This window comes from Scyliorhinus canicula, chromosome 17 (genome assembly GCF_902713615.1).
Source record: "Scyliorhinus canicula chromosome 17, sScyCan1.1, whole genome shotgun sequence".
Classification (NCBI taxonomy): domain Eukaryota; kingdom Metazoa; phylum Chordata; class Chondrichthyes; order Carcharhiniformes; family Scyliorhinidae; genus Scyliorhinus; species Scyliorhinus canicula.
Window position 1 is genome coordinate 98,725,724 of NC_052162.1, and position 19,330 is coordinate 98,745,053.

At 48.6% G+C, this 19,330-nt stretch overlaps 1 protein-coding gene across 2 annotated transcripts in view; it reads left to right on the top strand.

The window, feature by feature from the left end:
- LOC119952362 (glycine receptor subunit alpha-4-like) overlaps window positions 1-19,330 on the top strand; it is a 101,909-nt gene that overhangs the window by 30,603 nt on the left and 51,976 nt on the right. For both annotated transcript variants that reach the window (XM_038776056.1, XM_038776057.1), the window contains exon 2: window positions 4,343-4,476. In XM_038776056.1, the coding sequence (XP_038631984.1) occupies window positions 4,343-4,476 (134 nt within the window). The remainder of the gene's footprint in view (window positions 1-4,342; window positions 4,477-19,330) is intronic.

Here is a 19,330-nt window from a genome sequence, read left to right on the forward strand (position 1 = left end):
TTTATTTACCTCGATATCTTTTAATCTATTTATCCAATTAGCCTTAGCCAACGCTCCTGTCATATTTATGTCATGGGTTTGTACAAGTTTAAGATTCATGTTTGTGATTGGAGTATGTCACTTTCAAACTTAATATGGAATTCCACATATTATGATCACTATTTCCCAGTGGTTCTTTTATGATGACATTACTAATTATACTTGCTTCATGACACAATATTAAATCTAGTCGGTCCCAAAATATATTGGTCCAAGAAACTGTCATGAAAACATTCTACAAACTCCTCTTCTAGACTAATTGTGCCAATTTGATCGCCCCAGTCGACATGAAGGTTGCAGCCTCCATAATAATTACAATGCCTTTGTTACAGCTCCAGTAATTTATTGTTTAAAATGCTCTGGTCAATGGTATAATTGCTGTTAGGTGCTTATAGTCTACTCCCACCAGTGTTTTCTGCCTCTTACTATGCCTAATTTTGATCCATATGATTCTACTTAATGATCGTCTGATGCTTGATGCTTTCCCACAAAAGTCCTTCTGTCATCCTTTACTATCAGGGATACCCCACCTCCTTTGGCATTCTGTATCTCTCTCTTTAGGGAACCTCTTCTTCCCACGCCACTCTTTGAAGAACATCCTTCGATCTCTAATCTGTTTTACCCTGTGCGCATGGCTCAGGTAACAACCAAAGAAGATTACCTTTGATCCGCAACTTGAATTGCATCCTTTACCATAGGCAATCTTCTCATCCACCTTGCAGTTCCTCTCATCATTCATACAGCCAGCAAGCACCTTTTGTACCTATTTATCAAGGTCAGGGGCTGATGTTCCTCCCTCACTACATGTTTCCCCATACCAGCCTGACCTGCCGTCATACCTTCCTGTCTTGGATTGGATTAGATTTGCGTTTAATGTCACGTGTAGTGAAAAGTATTGTTCTGCGTGCAGTTCAGACTGATCATTCCATACATGAGAAAAATACATAGGGCATACTTAAATACACAATGTAAATACATACCACAGCCATCGGGTGAAGCATACATGAGTGCAGTACTGCTCAGAAAATATGTGTGAAGAGAGGTCAGTCCATAAGAGGGTTGTTTAGGAGTCTGGTAACAGCGGGGAAGAAGCTGTTTTTGAATCTGTTCATGCGTGTTCTCAGACTTTTGTATCTCCTGCCCGATGGAAGAACATAGAACATAGAACAGTACAGCACAGAACAGGCCCTTCGGCCCTCAATGTTGTGCCGAGCAATGATCACCCTACTCAAACCCACGTATCCACCCTATACCCGTAACTCAACCCCCCCCCCCCCCCCCCCCTCCCCTCCCCTCCCCTCTTAACCTTACTTTTTACACTACGGGCAATTTAGCATGGCCAATCCACCTAACCCGCACATCTTTGGACTGTGGGAGGAAACCGGAGCACCCGGAGGAAACCCACGCACACACGGGAGGACGTGCAGACTCCGCACAGACAGTGACCCAGCCGGGAATCGAACCTGGGACCCTGGAGCTGTGAAGCATTTATGCTAACCACCATGCTACCGTGCTGCCCATCCAAGAAGTTGGAAGAGGGAATAACCCGAGTGGGAGGGGTCTTCAATTATGCTGCCCGCTTTCCCCAGGCAGCAGAAGGTGAAGACAGAGTCAATGGATGGGGGGGGGGGGGGGGGGGGGGGGGGGTGGCGGATTCGTGTGATGGACTGGGCTGTGTTCACAACCCGCTGTAGTTTCTTCTGGTGTTGGGTTGAGCGGTTGCCATGCCAAGCTGTGATGTAGCCAGATAGAATGCTTTCTATGGTGCATCTGTCAAAGTTGGTAAGAGTCAATGTGGACGTCCCGAATTTCCTTAGTTTCCTGAGAGGGGCTGGTTTAGCACAGGGCTAAATCGCTGGCTTTGAAAGCAGACCAAGGCAGGCCAGCAGCACGGTTCAATTCCGTACCAGCCTCCCCGAACGGGCGCCCGAATGTGGCGACTAGGGGCTTTTCACAGTAACTTCATTTGGAGCCTACTTGTGACAATAAGCGATTTTCATTTCATTTCATTTCAGAAAGTATAGGCGCTGTTGTGCTTTCTTAGTTATAGCGGTGCGTGGATGAATCAGAACCATTGGTAATGTGCACACCTAGGAATTTGAATCTGTCAACCACCTCCACCTCAGCCCAACTAAAGGGACATGATTGCCTCCTGGAACACAAGGCTGCGATTCTCTGTTCCAGAGACAAAATGCTCCCGCCAGTGGGGTGGGATTTGCATGGCTTGACTATGCCAAAATAAGCATAGCGCACAACATGCCAATTTCCCTGCACTTACTGCAGTTAGGCCACCAATTCGAACAGGCAACCCGATCTCAGCATCCAAGGATAGGTCCCTCCCCTTCACACCCACCCCTTAATGCAAATGTCAAACTCTTCATCGAGGAGGGTATTCTCCCCCCACCAGAGGAATAACGGGTCATCCCAGCCAACATGACACACGCATGAGGTTGACGGCCCCTCTCACCTGACCCCCTCAGCACCTTCCCCCTTCAGCCACCTCCTCCCTTCGGACACCCTGAACCTTCAGACACAACCCCCCTCAGTTTCTCCCCCCTCAGTTTCTCCCTCTTCAGTTTCCCACCCTACAGTTCCCATCCTTCTGTTCCTCCACCTTCAGTCTCGCCCCCCCCCTCCATCCTCCCCCTTCAGTGCCCACCCATAGCATTGCCAACGGTGCACGACCCCTGGTACCATGGCACTGACACCCTGGCAGTAACTCCACGGCCTGGAGCACTGGATCTAGAGGTGGAGGGTGGGGGTGTCAAGGTGTTTCAACCTTTGTTCATGTGCCCTCCTGCTGCTCCCAGGCTGCAGTGGGAGGGTCCCCAATGGTCCGGGGGATTGGGTGAACTCGGGCTGTGGGTTAGGAGTTGACCCCAAGACCTTCCCCCCGAGAATGGGGGTCCTGTGTCTGGATTGCCACTTCCAGCACTGTGCAAGCTGAAGATCACGCTTGGCACAGTGGTCTCAGGCAGCCCTCTGTTCAAAATCATAATCCTTGTCTGACCCTCTTTAAACTCTGAAGTGGCCTTCTAACTCTGAACTGCTCTGCCTTACAGCTGGTGAGGAGATCAGACAGTTCAGTAAAGGATAAAACCAGGAAGACTTTCTCTTTTCCCACATCTGCTCCCTGAGCCCGCAATGCATGAAAAGCCTTGAAGTCCCCTGAGATCCTTTGAAATGCTGAGCATCGTTCAATTTCACAGTGCAGTAACTATCCTTTGATTGACAGCTGAATGGTTTCAACACAGATGCCAGGAGGTTTAATTATTTATCTTTCTTTTCATGTTTGAATGCATCTAAAGTCCCCCCCCTCCAATGATCCTAACTGCAATAATTATAAACAATCCTGTTGTGATTGATAGCTGCTGACCACTTCAAAAATGCAAAGTGCTTTCTGCAGTTAGAAAAGAGGAAATTAAATCACTTAGCTACAGGGCACAGAGGATCACATGAGCAATGGGCTAATCTCCTTGCGCCTCCTCAGGGTCCAAAGTGCCAGTATCCCGCTTGCCAATACTTACACCAAAGCTTGCCCGGTGGAGTTCCCACTGTGGGAATCTGAGCATGGCGGGGGGGGGGGGGGGGGGGGGGGGGGGGGGAAGATTTGAGCTTCCAGTCCATTAATTGCATTCAAATCAATGGAAATCAGCTGTTTGCATCTTAAACCAGCAACAGCTGATGGGAGTGGGGTGGGTCTGTCATCCGACGTCGATCCCGTTTTTGTCCCGACGGTGGAATTCTGCACCGATCAGAGCCAAGCTTGCCTACACTGCATTTTCTGCAAGTATGGTTGTCTGGGATTGCAGTGCATTCCACAGATCCCCACATGCTACAGTCACGGCTCACCACCAGCCACGTCAGTTCTGTCCAAACTTTTTTTAATATAATTCGTCAATGATTTAATTATTTACTCTGATAAATTGATAGCAAGTTGCACTCACATAGCTTAGATACAAGGAAGAAAGCTTACCAACACCGGGAGGCCCACCTGAACCAAATTCATAACAGTCTGAGTCTCACTCCAGCGTTGTCTCCTCTCTGGGAATCGTCGTACTCCAGATTGGTGAATTGAGAGAGACGGTGGATTTGCTCTTGGTTTTGATGTATCCACCAGGAGGCAGGCCCAGCTCCTTTTCCTTACACTGCACAGGGTTACATTGAAGATGGACATGTTGTAAAGATAGCATTGTAAACATTACATTTCTCCCAGTTTTGAAGCAGTGGAGAGCAATCAGCCTCCAAAGGATAAAGATTTAGTACCAAGTACTCAGTAAGTTTGTATTATTCTGCCCCACAGACCAGTGTCATCCAAGAAGGCAGAGACAAAGTCCACCGGGAGAAGGTCATTGCCATCATCACCGTCCGATTTCCTCGACAAGCTAATGGGAAAAACCTCAGGCTATGACGCACGGATCCGGCCAAATTTTAAAGGTACAGCGTCCCGCGTCCATCTGCTCACCTCTGGCTTATGATTTTTTTAAGTGTTGGGAGAGCTCAGGCTGAAGCATCTTACTGCAAACAGCTCAATTGCTTAAAGACATGCCAAACCCCTCCCTGTGTCGAACTGTAGAATTATAGGTTACAGTGCAAAAGAAGGCCATTTAGCCAACCTGTCTTTGCTAGCTCTCTGAACCTTGTCCTTCGTCCTGCCCTTTACCCCATGGCCTGTATTTCTTTTTCTCTTTGAATAGTTATCCAATTCCTTTTTGAAAGCCATGATTAAATCTGCCTCCACCACACTCTCAGACAGTACATGCCAGGTCCTAACCACACACTGCGTGACCCTGTCTCCACCACACTCTCAGACAGTACATTCCAGATAGTAAACCACTCACTGCGTGACCCTGTCTCTAGCACACTCTCAGACAGGACATTCCAGATAGTAAACCACTCACTGTGCGACCTTGTCTCCACCGCGGACAGGCGCCGGAATGTGGCGACTAGGGGCTTTTCACAGTAACTTCATTGAAGCCTACTCGTGACAATAAGCAATTTTCATTTCATTTCACTCACTGTGTGACCCTGTCTCCACCGCACTCTCAGACAGGACATTCCAGACAGTAAACCACTCACTGTGTGACCCTGTCTCTAGCACACTCTCAGACAGGACATTCCAGATCCTAACCACTCACTGTGTGACCCTGTCTCCACCGCACTCTCAGACAGGACATTCCAGATACTAACCACTCACTGTGTGACCTTGTCTCCACCGCACTCTCAGACAGGACATTCCAGACAGTAAACCACTCACTGTGTGACCCTGTCTCCACCACACTCTCAGACAGGACATTCCAGATCCTAACCACTCACTGTGCGACCCTGTCTCTAGCACACTCTCAGACAGGACATTCCAGATCCTAACCACTCACTGTGCGACCCTGTCTCCACCACACTCTCAGACAGGACATTCCAGATCCTAACCACTCACTGTGCGACCTTGTCTCCACCGCACTCTCAGACAGTACATTCCAGATCCTAACCACTCACTGTGTGACCCTGTCTCTAGCACACTCTCAGACAGGACATTCCAGATCCTAACCACTCACTGCGTGACCCTGTCTCCACCACACTCTCAGACAGGACATTCCAGATACTAACCACTCACTGTGTGACCCTGTCTCCACCACACTCTCAGACAGTACATTCCAGATCCAACCACTCACTGCGTGACCCTGTCTCTAGCACACTCTCAGACAGGACATTCCAGATACTAACCACTCACTGTGTGACCCTGTCTCTAGCACACTCTCAGACAGGACATTCCAGATAGTAAACCACTCACTGTGTGACCCTGTCTCTAGCACACTCTCAGACAGGACATTCCAGATCCTAACCACTCACTGTGTGACCCTGTCTCCACCACACTCTCAGACAGGACATTCCAGACAGTAAACCACTCACTGCGTGACCCTGTCTCCACCGCACTCTCAGACAGTACATTCCAGACAGTAAACCACTCACTGTGTGACCCTGTCTCCACCGCACTCTCAGACAGTACATTCCAGACAGTAAACCACTCACTGTGTGACCCTGTCTCTAGCACACTCTCAGACAGGACATTCCAGATCCTAACCACTCACTGTGTGACCCTGTCTCTAGCACACTCTCAGACAGGACATTCCAGACAGTAAACCACTCACTGTGTGACCCTGTCTCTAGCACACTCTCAGACAGGACATTCCAGATCCTAACCACTCACTGTGTGACCCTGTCTCTAGCACACTCTCAGACAGGACATTCCAGACAGTAAACCACTCACTGTGTGACCCTGTCTCCACCACACTCTCAGACAGGACATTCCAGACAGTAAACCACTCACTGTGTGACCCTGTCTCCACCGCACTCTCAGACAGGACATTCCAGACAGTAAACCACTCACTGCGTGACCCTGTCTTCACCGCACTCTCAGACAGTACATTCCAGACAGTAAACCACTCACTGTGTGACCCTGTCTCCACCGCACTCTCAGACAGGACATTCCAGACAGTAAACCACTCACTGTGTGACCCTGTCTCCACCACACTCTCAGACAGGACATTCCAGACAGTAAACCACTCACTGCGTGAACCTGTCTCCACCGCACTCTCAGACAGTACATTCCAGACAGTAAACCACTCACTGTGTGACCCTGTCTCCACCGCACTCTCAGACAGGACATTCCAGATCCTAACCACTCACTGCGTGACCCTGTCTCCACCGCACTCTCAGACAGGACATTCCAGACAGTAAACCACTCACTGTGTGACCCTGTCTCTAGCACCCTCTCAGACAGGACATTCTAGATCCTAACCACTCACTGCGTGACCCTGTCTCCACCACACTCTCAGACAGGACATTCCAGACAGTAAACCACTCACTGTGTGACCCTGTCTCTCGCACACTCTCAGACAGTACATTCCAGACAGTAAACCACTCACTGTGTGACCCTGTCTCCACCGCACTCTCAGACAGGACATTCCAGACAGTAAACCACTCACTGTGTGACCCTGTCTCCACCACACTCTCAGACAGGACATTCCAGATCCTAACCACTCACTGTGCGACCCTGTCTCTAGCACACTCTCAGACAGGACATTCCAGACAGTAAACCACTCACTGTGTGACCCTGTCTCTAGCACACTCTCAGACAGGACATTCCAGATCCTAACCACTCACTGTGTGACCCTGTCTCCACCACACTCTCAGACAGGACATTCCAGATCCTAACCACTCACTGTGCGACCCTGTCTCTAGCACACTCTCAGACAGGACATTCCAGACAGTAAACCACTCACTGTGTGACCCTGTCTCTAGCACACTCTCAGACAGGACATTCCAGATCCTAACCACTCACTGTGTGACCCTGTCTCTAGCACACTCTCAGACAGGACATTCCAGATCCTAACCACTCACTGTGTGACCCTGTCTCCACCACACTCTCAGACAGGACATTCCAGATCCTAACCACTCACTGTGTGACCCTGTCTCCACCGCACTCTCAGACAGTACATTCCAGACAGTAAACCACTCACTGTGTGACCCTGTCTCCACCGCACTCTCAGACAGGACATTCCAGATCCTAACCACTCACTGTGTGACCTTGTCTCCACCACACTCTCAGACAGGACATTCCAGATCCTAACCACTCACTGCGTGACCCTGTCTCTAGCACACTCTCAGACAGGACATTCCAGATACTAACCACTCACTGTGTGACCCTGTCTCTAGCACACTCTCAGACAGGACATTCCAGATAGTAAACCACTCACTGTGTGACCCTGTCTCTAGCACACTCTCAGACAGGACATTCCAGATCCTAACCACTCACTGTGTGACCCTGTCTCCACCACACTCTCAGACAGGACATTCCAGACAGTAAACCACTCACTGCGTGACCCTGTCTCCACCGCACTCTCAGACAGTACATTCCAGACAGTAAACCACTCACTGTGTGACCCTGTCTCCACCGCACTCTCAGACAGTACATTCCAGACAGTAAACCACTCACTGTGTGACCCTGTCTCTAGCACACTCTCAGACAGGACATTCCAGATCCTAACCACTCACTGTGTGACCCTGTCTCTAGCACACTCTCAGACAGGACATTCCAGACAGTAAACCACTCACTGTGTGACCCTGTCTCTAGCACACTCTCAGACAGGACATTCCAGATCCTAACCACTCACTGTGTGACCCTGTCTCTAGCACACTCTCAGACAGGACATTCCAGACAGTAAACCACTCACTGTGTGACCCTGTCTCCACCACACTCTCAGACAGGACATTCCAGACAGTAAACCACTCACTGTGTGACCCTGTCTCCACCGCACTCTCAGACAGGACATTCCAGACAGTAAACCACTCACTGCGTGACCCTGTCTTCACCGCACTCTCAGACAGTACATTCCAGACAGTAAACCACTCACTGTGTGACCCTGTCTCCACCGCACTCTCAGACAGGACATTCCAGACAGTAAACCACTCACTGTGTGACCCTGTCTCCACCACACTCTCAGACAGGACATTCCAGACAGTAAACCACTCACTGCGTGAACCTGTCTCCACCGCACTCTCAGACAGTACATTCCAGACAGTAAACCACTCACTGTGTGACCCTGTCTCCACCGCACTCTCAGACAGGACATTCCAGATCCTAACCACTCACTGCGTGACCCTGTCTCCACCGCACTCTCAGACAGGACATTCCAGACAGTAAACCACTCACTGTGTGACCCTGTCTCTAGCACCCTCTCAGACAGGACATTCTAGATCCTAACCACTCACTGCGTGACCCTGTCTCCACCACACTCTCAGACAGGACATTCCAGACAGTAAACCACTCACTGTGTGACCCTGTCTCTCGCACACTCTCAGACAGTACATTCCAGACAGTAAACCACTCACTGTGTGACCCTGTCTCCACCGCACTCTCAGACAGGACATTCCAGACAGTAAACCACTCACTGTGTGACCCTGTCTCCACCACACTCTCAGACAGGACATTCCAGATCCTAACCACTCACTGTGCGACCCTGTCTCTAGCACACTCTCAGACAGGACATTCCAGACAGTAAACCACTCACTGTGTGACCCTGTCTCTAGCACACTCTCAGACAGGACATTCCAGATCCTAACCACTCACTGTGTGACCCTGTCTCCACCACACTCTCAGACAGGACATTCCAGATCCTAACCACTCACTGTGCGACCCTGTCTCTAGCACACTCTCAGACAGGACATTCCAGACAGTAAACCACTCACTGTGTGACCCTGTCTCTAGCACACTCTCAGACAGGACATTCCAGATCCTAACCACTCACTGTGTGACCCTGTCTCTAGCACACTCTCAGACAGGACATTCCAGATCCTAACCACTCACTGTGTGACCCTGTCTCCACCACACTCTCAGACAGGACATTCCAGATCCTAACCACTCACTGTGTGACCCTGTCTCTAGCACACTCTCAGACAGGACATTCCAGATCCTAACCACTCACTGTGTGACCCTGTCTCTAGCACACTCTCAGACAGGACATTCCAGATCCTAACCACACACTGCGTGACCCTGTCTCCACCACACTCTCAGACAGGACATTCCAGACAGTAAACCACTCACTGCGTGACCCTGTCTCTAGCACACTCTCAGACAGGACATTCCAGACAGTAAACCACTCACTGTGCGACCCTGTCTCTAGCACACTCTCAGACAGGACATTCCAGACAGTAAACCACTCACTGCGTGACCCTGTCTCCACCGCACTCTCAGACAGGACATTCCAGACAGTAAACCACTCACTGTGTGACCCTGTCTCCACCACACTCTCAGACAGGACATTCCAGACAGTAAACCACACACTGTGCGACCTTGTCTCCAACACACTCTCAGACAGGACATTCCAGATCCTAACCACACACTGCGTGACCCTGTCTCCACCACACTCTCAGACAGGACATTCCAGATCCTAACCACTCACTGTGTGACCCTGTCTCTAGCACACTCTCAGACAGGACATTCCAGACAGTAAACCACTCACTGTGTGACCCTGTCTCCACCGCACTCTCAGACAGTACATTCCAGATCCTAACCACTCACTGTGTGACCCTGTCTCTAGCACACTCTCAGACAGGACATTCCAGATCCTAACCACACACTGCGTGACCCTGTCTCCACCACACTCTCAGACAGGACATTCCAGACAGTAAACCACTCACTGTGTGACCCTGTCTCCACCACACTCTCAGACAGTACATTCCAGACAGTAAACCACTCACTGTGTGACCCTGTCTCCACCGCACTCTCAGACAGTACATTCCAGACAGTAAACCACTCACTGTGTGACCCTGTCTCCACCGCACTCTCAGACAGGACATTCCAGATCCTAACCACTCACTGTGTGACCTTGTCTCCACCACACTCTCAGACAGGACATTCCAGATCCTAACCACTCACTGTGCGACCTTGTCTCCACCGCACTCTCAGACAGTACATTCCAGATCCTAACCACTCACTGTGTGACCCTGTCTCTAGCACACTCTCAGACAGGACATTCCAGATCCTAACCACTCACTGCGTGACCCTGTCTCCACCACACTCTCAGACAGGACATTCCAGATACTAACCACTCACTGTGTGACCCTGTCTCCACCACACTCTCAGACAGTACATTCCAGATCCAACCACTCACTGCGTGACCCTGTCTCTAGCACACTCTCAGACAGGACATTCCAGATACTAACCACTCACTGTGTGACCCTGTCTCTAGCACACTCTCAGACAGGACATTCCAGACAGTAAACCACTCACTGTGTGACCCTGTCTCTAGCACACTCTCAGACAGGACATTCCAGATCCTAACCACTCACTGTGTGACCCTGTCTCCACCGCACTCTCAGACAGGACATTCCAGACAGTAAACCACTCACTGCGTGACCCTGTCTCCACCGCACTCTCAGACAGTACATTCCAGACAGTAAACCACTCACTGTGTGACCCTGTCTCCACCGCACTCTCAGACAGTACATTCCAGACAGTAAACCACTCACTGTGTGACCCTGTCTCTAGCACACTCTCAGACAGGACATTCCAGATCCTAACCACTCACTGTGTGACCCTGTCTCTAGCACACTCTCAGACAGGACATTCCAGACAGTAAACCACTCACTGTGTGACCCTGTCTCTAGCACACTCTCAGACAGGACATTCCAGATCCTAACCACTCACTGTGTGACCCTGTCTCTAGCACACTCTCAGACAGGACATTCCAGACAGTAAACCACTCACTGTGTGACCCTGTCTCCACCACACTCTCAGACAGGACATTCCAGACAGTAAACCACTCACTGTGTGACCCTGTCTCCACCGCACTCTCAGACAGGACATTCCAGACAGTAAACCACCTCACTGCGTGACCCTGTCTCCACCGCACTCTCAGACAGTACATTCCAGACAGTAAACCACTCACTGTGTGACCCTGTCTCCACCGCACTCTCAGACAGGACATTCCAGACAGTAAACCACTCACTGTGTGACCCTGTCTCCACCACACTCTCAGACAGGACATTCCAGACAGTAAACCACTCACTGCGTGAACCTGTCTCCACCGCACTCTCAGACAGTACATTCCAGACAGTAAACCACTCACTGTGTGACCCTGTCTCCACCGCACTCTCAGACAGGACATTCCAGATCCTAACCACTCACTGCGTGACCCTGTCTCCACCGCACTCTCAGACAGGACATTCCAGACAGTAAACCACTCACTGTGTGACCCTGTCTCTAGCACCCTCTCAGACAGGACATTCTAGATCCTAACCACTCACTGCGTGACCCTGTCTCCACCACACTCTCAGACAGGACATTCCAGATCCTAACCACTCACTGTGCGACCTTGTCTCCACCGCACTCTCAGACAGGACATTCCAGACCCTAACCACTCACTGTGCGACCCTGTCTCTAGCACCCTCTCAGACAGGACATTCCAGACCCTAACCACTCACTGCGTGACCCTGTCTCTAGCACACTCTCAGACAGGACATTCCAGATCCTAACCACTCACTGTGTGACCCTGTCTCCACCACACTCTCAGACAGGACATTCCAGACCCTAACCACTCACTGTGTGACCCTGTCTCCACCGCACTCTCAGACAGGACATTCCAGATCCTAACCACACACTGTGTGACCCTGTCTCCACCACACTCTCAGACAGGACATTCCAGATAGTAAACCACTCACTGTGTGACCCTGTCTCTAGCACCCTCTCAGACAGGACATTCCAGATCCTAACCACACACTGTGTGACCCTGTCTCCACCGCACTCTCAGACAGGACATTCTAGATATCAAACCACTCACTGTGTGACCCTGTCTCCACCGCACTCTCAGACAGGACATTCCAGACCCTAACCACTCACTGTGTGACCCTGTCTCTAGCACACTCTCAGACAGGACATTCTAGATATCAAACCACTCACTGTGCGACCTTGTCTCCACCACACTCTCAGCCAGGACATTCCAGATCCTAACCACTCGCTGTGTGAATCTGTCTCCACCACACAGTACATTCCAGATCCTAACTACTCGCTGTGTGAGTATTTTTCCTGATGTCATCATTGGTTCAATTGCCAATCTCCATAAACCTGTGCCCCCCGATTCTCTTTTTTTTTTATAAATTTAGAGTACTCAATTCATTTTTTCCAATTAAGGGTCAATTTAGCATGGCCAATCCACCGACCCTGGGTTGTGGGGGCAAAACCCATGCAAACACGGGGAGAATGTGCAAACGCCACACGGACAGTGACCCAGAGCCGGGATCGAACCTGGGACCTTGGCACATGTGGCTAACATGTACTAACCACTGCGCCACCGTGCTGCAACGTGCGCTCCGATTCTTGACCCTTCCACCATAGAAACATATGAACACAATTAGCCATTCAGCCCATCAAGATAGCTCTATCATTTAACATGACCATGGCTGACCGGATACTTCAATTCAGGTGGATTGACCATGTTAAATTGCCCTTAGTGTTCAAAAAACGGTTAGGAGGGGTTATTGGGTTACGGGGATAGGGTGCGAGTGAGGGCTTAAGTGGGTGGGTGCAGACTCGATGGGCTGAATGGCCTCTTTCTGCATTGTATGTTCTATGTACATTTTAGCATCACTGTGGGAACAGTTTCTCACTACCTCCTCTGCTCAGGCCCTTCATGACCCCTCCTTATTATCTTCAAATTTCTAAGGAGAATGGCTTCAGTTTCTTCAATTTATTGATGTAACTAAAGTCCCACATCCTTGGAATTATTCTTGGATATCTTTTCCACACCCTCTCTTAATGCCTGCGCATCTTTCCTAAAGTTTGGTTCCCAGAGCTGGATACTACACTCCAGTTTTGAAGAAAAGGTTCATCATGTCTTCCTTGGTTTTGTACTCAGTGTCCTGATTTACAAATGATGTGGAGATGCCGGCGTTGGACTGGGGTGAGCACAGTAAGAAGTCTTACAACACCAGGTTAAAGTCCAACAGGTTTTTTGTTGGACTTTAACCTGGTGTTGTAAGACTTCTTACTGATTTACAAAGTCCAGGATCACCACCTTCAATTATTTGTGTACATAAACCCCCAGATCCCTCCGCTCCTGCGCCTCCTTAGAGTCAAAGAGTTCCACAGCACAGAAAGTACCCTTTGGCCCATTGCATCTGTGCCTGTCAAAAACAACCACCCAGCTACTCTAATCCCATTTTGCAACAATTGGCCCATGGCCTTGTGTACTTACGATGTCAAAGCATACATCTAAATACTTCTCAAATGTTATGAGGGTCTTTGCCTCCACCACCCTTTAAGGCAGCGAGTTCCAGACTCCCACCACCTTCTGGGTGAAAAAGTTTGTCCTCACTTCCTCTTTAAACTTCCTGTACCTACCTTAAATCTATGCCTCCTGGTCATTGATCCCTCCACCAAGGGGAAAAGATTGAATTATATTTTTTATTTCAGATTTCCTCCCCTCATTCTTCCTACCAATGAAGGAATTAAATCTAGAAGCACATTTTGACACATGGCATTGTCATGCTGTGGCTACTGGCGGTCATTTGGATCTTTCAAGACTGAATGTATATTAGATGGGTAAGGGTATCAAGGTATATGGAGCAAAGGTGGGTTAGTGGAGCTTAGGTAAAGATCAATCACATTCCAATTGAGTGATAGAGTAGATTCAAAGGGCCTAGAGTAGCCTCCTTCTGTTACTAGGTAACAGGCTAGAGGAGCTGAATGGTCTCTTCCTGTCCCTAATAACTGGACAACATCAATTTGGATGGTTGGATTTGAGTTAGATCATAGAATTTACAGTGCAGAAGGAGGCCATTCGGCCCATCGAGTCTGCACCAGCTCTTGGAAAGAGCACCCTACCCAAGGTCAACACCTCCACCCTATCCCCATAACCCAGTAACCCCACCCAACACTAAGGGCAATTTTGAACACTAAGGGCAATTTATCATGGCCAATCCACCTAACCTGCACATCTTTGGACTGTGGGAGGAAACAGGAGCACCCGGAGGAAACCCACGCACACACGGGGAGGATGTGCAGACTCCGCACAGACAATGACCCAAGCCGGAATCGAACCTGGGACCCTGGAGCTGTGAAGCCATTGTGCTATCCACAATGCTACCGTGCTGCCCCTAACAAGGTTAGGGGCAAGGTTGCACATCAATCCCAGATGTCTAGTGCTGTGTCCCTCAGCATTCCCGAGAGTAAGAGAGGAGAAGATAACTATTGCTATAGCTGGCCACTAAATACAGCAATTCTGCCATTACATTAATTATTCACATAAACCTGTAAATAAATTCAGAATAAAAACTGTCCTACGTGAGAGTGTCACATGGAAACTCAGTCGCTGGGTATGTTTAAAACCGAGCTTCTAATTGTTCTAATTGCCAATGACTAAAAGGGATACACAAACATGGAGCACAAGTCGGCCATTCAGCCCCTCCATCTGGGGATAATGTGGTGGAGAATGTCTTTAAAATGGATGATCAGCCATGATCATAATGAATGGCAGAGCAAGCACGATGGGCTGAATGACCACTCCTGCTCCTACGTTCCATTACTTTCATTTGCACAGCATATTCCACCACTTCAGGATGTCTTTGGATTTTACAGTCAATGAAGTACGCTTGAAGTAATATAAGAAATGCAAATAACATTCCCACAGAGATTCCACAAACAACCAGGCAGTGGCCAGATAATCAGTTTAGTGATGTTATTTAAGGGATAAATATTAGCCATTACCCTCAGGAAAGCAAGGTAAAGAAATAAAAAAAAGTTTTTTTTTCATAAAATGATTGCTTTTAATTTAATAATCAGCCTTGTAAAGTCTGAAGCTTTCACAGGTAATTTGTTCTGCTCTTCCTTTGCAAGAAATAAACCAAGCAGCAACCAATAGCTCCACTAATGAGAATTTTGTTCCTATTTTGCCCTGTGTCAATTAGACAAGATTTAGCCGCAAACGTCTCCCTGAATTAAGTTAAAGATTCACCTGAAGAAGGAGCCGTGCTCCGAAAGCTCGTGTTTGAAACAAACCTGTTGGACTTTAACCTGGTGTTGTAAGACTTCTTACTGTGCTCACCCCAGTCCAACGCCGGCATCTCCACATCATAAGTTAAAGATGAACCATTGTGCCCAATTAACTCTTGGGGTTCCTCTCACAGAAGCAGCCTTCATAGCGACATTGCTTGTTGATCCTTCGATGTCGGCTCTTCCTATCATTGTGAAGCAGAATTCACCAAGCATTGGATTGTTCACCCACTAATAGGGAATGTGAGCTGTCCACATGGAACTGTATGGAAAACAGTTTGTTCTTTTTGAAAAGAGAGCACACTTCTACTTTCATCGGAGTAGCCCAGCAAGATGTAAACAGGACAACTTTCTGTGCAATCTCGAGTAGTCCGACTGAGTTCCAGATGAATGCTGCGTTAGGAGAGGGATTGGTTAAGCTAACGTGGCAGAGACGGGCATGAGGGTGAGGCAGAGGGGTAAGAAAAAGGGGCAATTGATGAAGGAGAAACAAAAGTGAGAATAAGGAAATTAAGTATGAGGATTGGGAGAAATGTATTGAGGTGGATAGAAAACCGGTTGGCAGAGAGGAAACAGAGTCGGGATTAATGGGTCCTTTTCAAATTGGCAGGCAGTAACTAGTTGGGTACCACAGGGATCGGTGCTGGGAACCCAACTATTCACAATATATATTAATGATTTGGATGAGGGAACAAAATGTAACATCTCAAAATTTGCAGATGATACCAAATTAGGGAGGGTGAACTGTGACGAAGATGCAGGGATCCTGCAGCAAGATCTGGACAGGTTGGACGAGTGGGCAAACCAATGGCAGATGCAGTATAATTTGGATAAGTATGAGGTTATTCATTTTGGAAGCAAAAGAGGAAAGCAGATTACTAGCTGAATGGTTGTAAATTGGGAGAGGGGAATGTGCAGCAGAACCTGGGTGTCCTTATGCACCAGTCGCTGAAGGTAAGCATGCAGGCGGTAAAGAAGGCTAATGGTATGTTGGCCTTCATTGCGAGAGGTTTTGAGTACAGAAGCAGGAATGTGTTGCTGCAATTATACAGGGCCTTGGTGAGGCCACACTTGGAGTATTGTGTGCAGCTTTGATCTCTTTCTCTGAGGAAGGATGTTCTTGCTCTCGAGGGAGCGCAGCAAAGGTTTACCAGACTGATTCCAGGGATGGCGGGACTGCCATATGAGGAGAGATTGACTAGGTGGGATTGTTCTCGCTGGAGTTCAGAAGAATGAGGGGGGATCTCATAGAGACTTCTAAAATACTAACAGGACTAGACAGGGCAGATGCAGGGAAGATGTTACCAATAATGAATGTGTCCAGGACCAGAGGTCACAATCTGAGGATTCAGGGGAAACCATTTAGGACAGAGATAAGGAGACATTTCTTCACATAAAGAGTTGTGAGCCTGTGGAATTCATTACCACAGGAAGTAGTTGATGCTAAAACTTTTAATATATTCAAGAGGCAGCTGGATATAGCACTTGGGGAGAATGGGATCAAAGGCTATGTGGAGAAAGCAGGATTAGGCTATTGAGTTGGATGATCAGCCATGATCGTGATGAAAGGCAGAGCAGGTGTTGCTCGTTGTGCTCTCTGCTTAATTGGCTCTGTTTATGGCGGTTAATATGGTCGCCGTCCTTAATTCTAATTATGCTTGCTCAAGAGTCGCCAGGTATCTTTCCGATACCGCCACAAGGTTCAAAACCAAATACTGATCAAAGACTCGATACACCAGTTAGTAAGTTCAAAATCAATACTCATTTATTTACACACAGTCAATTATACTCATGCACAAACTCTACTAACTAAACTATCACTACTACTAAAAGCCTATACTTAGCTTCGGGTGCCCACTCAGTCAGAGGAACAATAGCCATTGTCCGGTTCTGATGCTGCTGGCTTCGAACTTGTATAGAATAGTAGCTAGGAGCGTCTATCTCGTAGCGTGCGTTGACTTTGGACTTGCTTGTCTGGTGCAGCTGCTAGGCAGGTCTCTCACTGCTGAGAGCCAAGGCCAAGAAGAACGATTCTTGCTTGGGGGCTTCCTCTTATACCCCAAAGGGGCTTTGCGCGCTTTTGGGCAGGCCTTGAACTTGGCCCCAATTAATTGGACCATATCCTAATCATCGGTATTGATGTTCTCCAATAAAGGGGTGGCTGCCTGATCGCTGGGCGGGCCCTAGGTGACCGTTGGCCTGCTTTTGTTTTAGTTTCCACTGGCGCCGGGGTGTCTGCTTTGGTATCGTTTGCTTAAATGTTTCTCTTTTGTCCCCGGAGATAGCTCATTAGTATGCTAATGGATTTGCAGTATCGGTCTTGTCTGTGAGCTGCAAAATCCAATCCACAGACAAACCTTGCACTTGCCTGCTTTCTTAGCATTGTCCAATTTTCCCTTCATTCTCTGCAAGTGTCCATTTTGTAATCGGGACGTGGCCACTCCAGGTGGCTACACTGACTCAAAGGGCCAAAAAGCTTCCTCCTGCTCCTATCTTCTATATATAGAATCATAGAATCATAGAATTTACAGTGCTGAAGGAGGCCATTCAGCCCATCGAGTCTGCACCGGCTCTTGGAAAGAGCACCCTACCCAAGGTCAACATCTCCACCCTATCCCCATAACCCAGTAACCCCACCCAACACTAAGGGCAATTTTGGACTCTAAGGGCAATTTATCATGGCCAATCCACCTAACCTGCACATCTTTGAACTGTGGGAGGAAACCGGAGCACCCGGAGGAAACCCTCGCACACATGGGGAGGATGTGCAGACTCCGCACAGACAGTGACCCAAGCCAGAATCGAACCTGGGACCCTGGAGCTGTGAAGCGATTGTGCTATCCACAATGCTACCGTGCTGCCTATCTATGTATGTATCTATGAAAACAAAGTTGGGGGGCTCCGAGGTTATTTATGTAAACACACAAAATATTGTGACTGAAACAGATAAGTGAGAAGGACATTGTGGGGGAGGTGGGTGGATCAGAGTCAGAGGGAGTAAGGCAGAATGGACAAGCGGGAGTGTGACCCAGTTACAAGACCAGAAGAGATTAATCGAAAAACCAATCCAATTGGGAGTCGGCATTTTCTGCTTCAGTCAAGGTAGGATTTTCCAGCCCCACCCGCTGCCGAGATTATTCGGTGCCGCCAAAAGTCAATGGACGTTTGGCTGGACATCCGAATCTCCCGCGGCCGGTCTCACCATGACTGGGTAGGAAAATCCCGGTCTAAGTCTTTCTACACATCACTTGCATCACACAAATCACTGTGTGGCCTTGGTTGCTGGGGACAACACGTGTAGAATGGAGGATAGCACCGAAAGAGAGCATATTGATTCTATCAGGTGACAGGGCACAAACGCCATGAAGGAAGTTCCTTTATTGTGAACAATCTCATAGAATCCAGGATCAGGAGATCACTCAGTAACAACAGAATAATGTAATTGACTGCACAGTACTCCGTCCACAGTGACTATGGACTGAAACATCATGGAGGCAGCAGTGTTACTGCCCATTGTGTGGCAATCATTTTGTTTTATTAAAGGCAATTTGTGGGTTATGAACGTGGTTGAACTCTTTGGAAGAGTCTTTTGCTATCAATCCATGGAATGTGGGTGTAGCTGCCAAGCCCAACATTTGTTTCCCATCCCTGATTGCCCTTCAGAGAAGGAGACCTTCTGAACCATAGAACCAGTCCAAAGATGTGTTGATTAGGTAGATTAGCCATGCTCAATGCGGGGGTTAT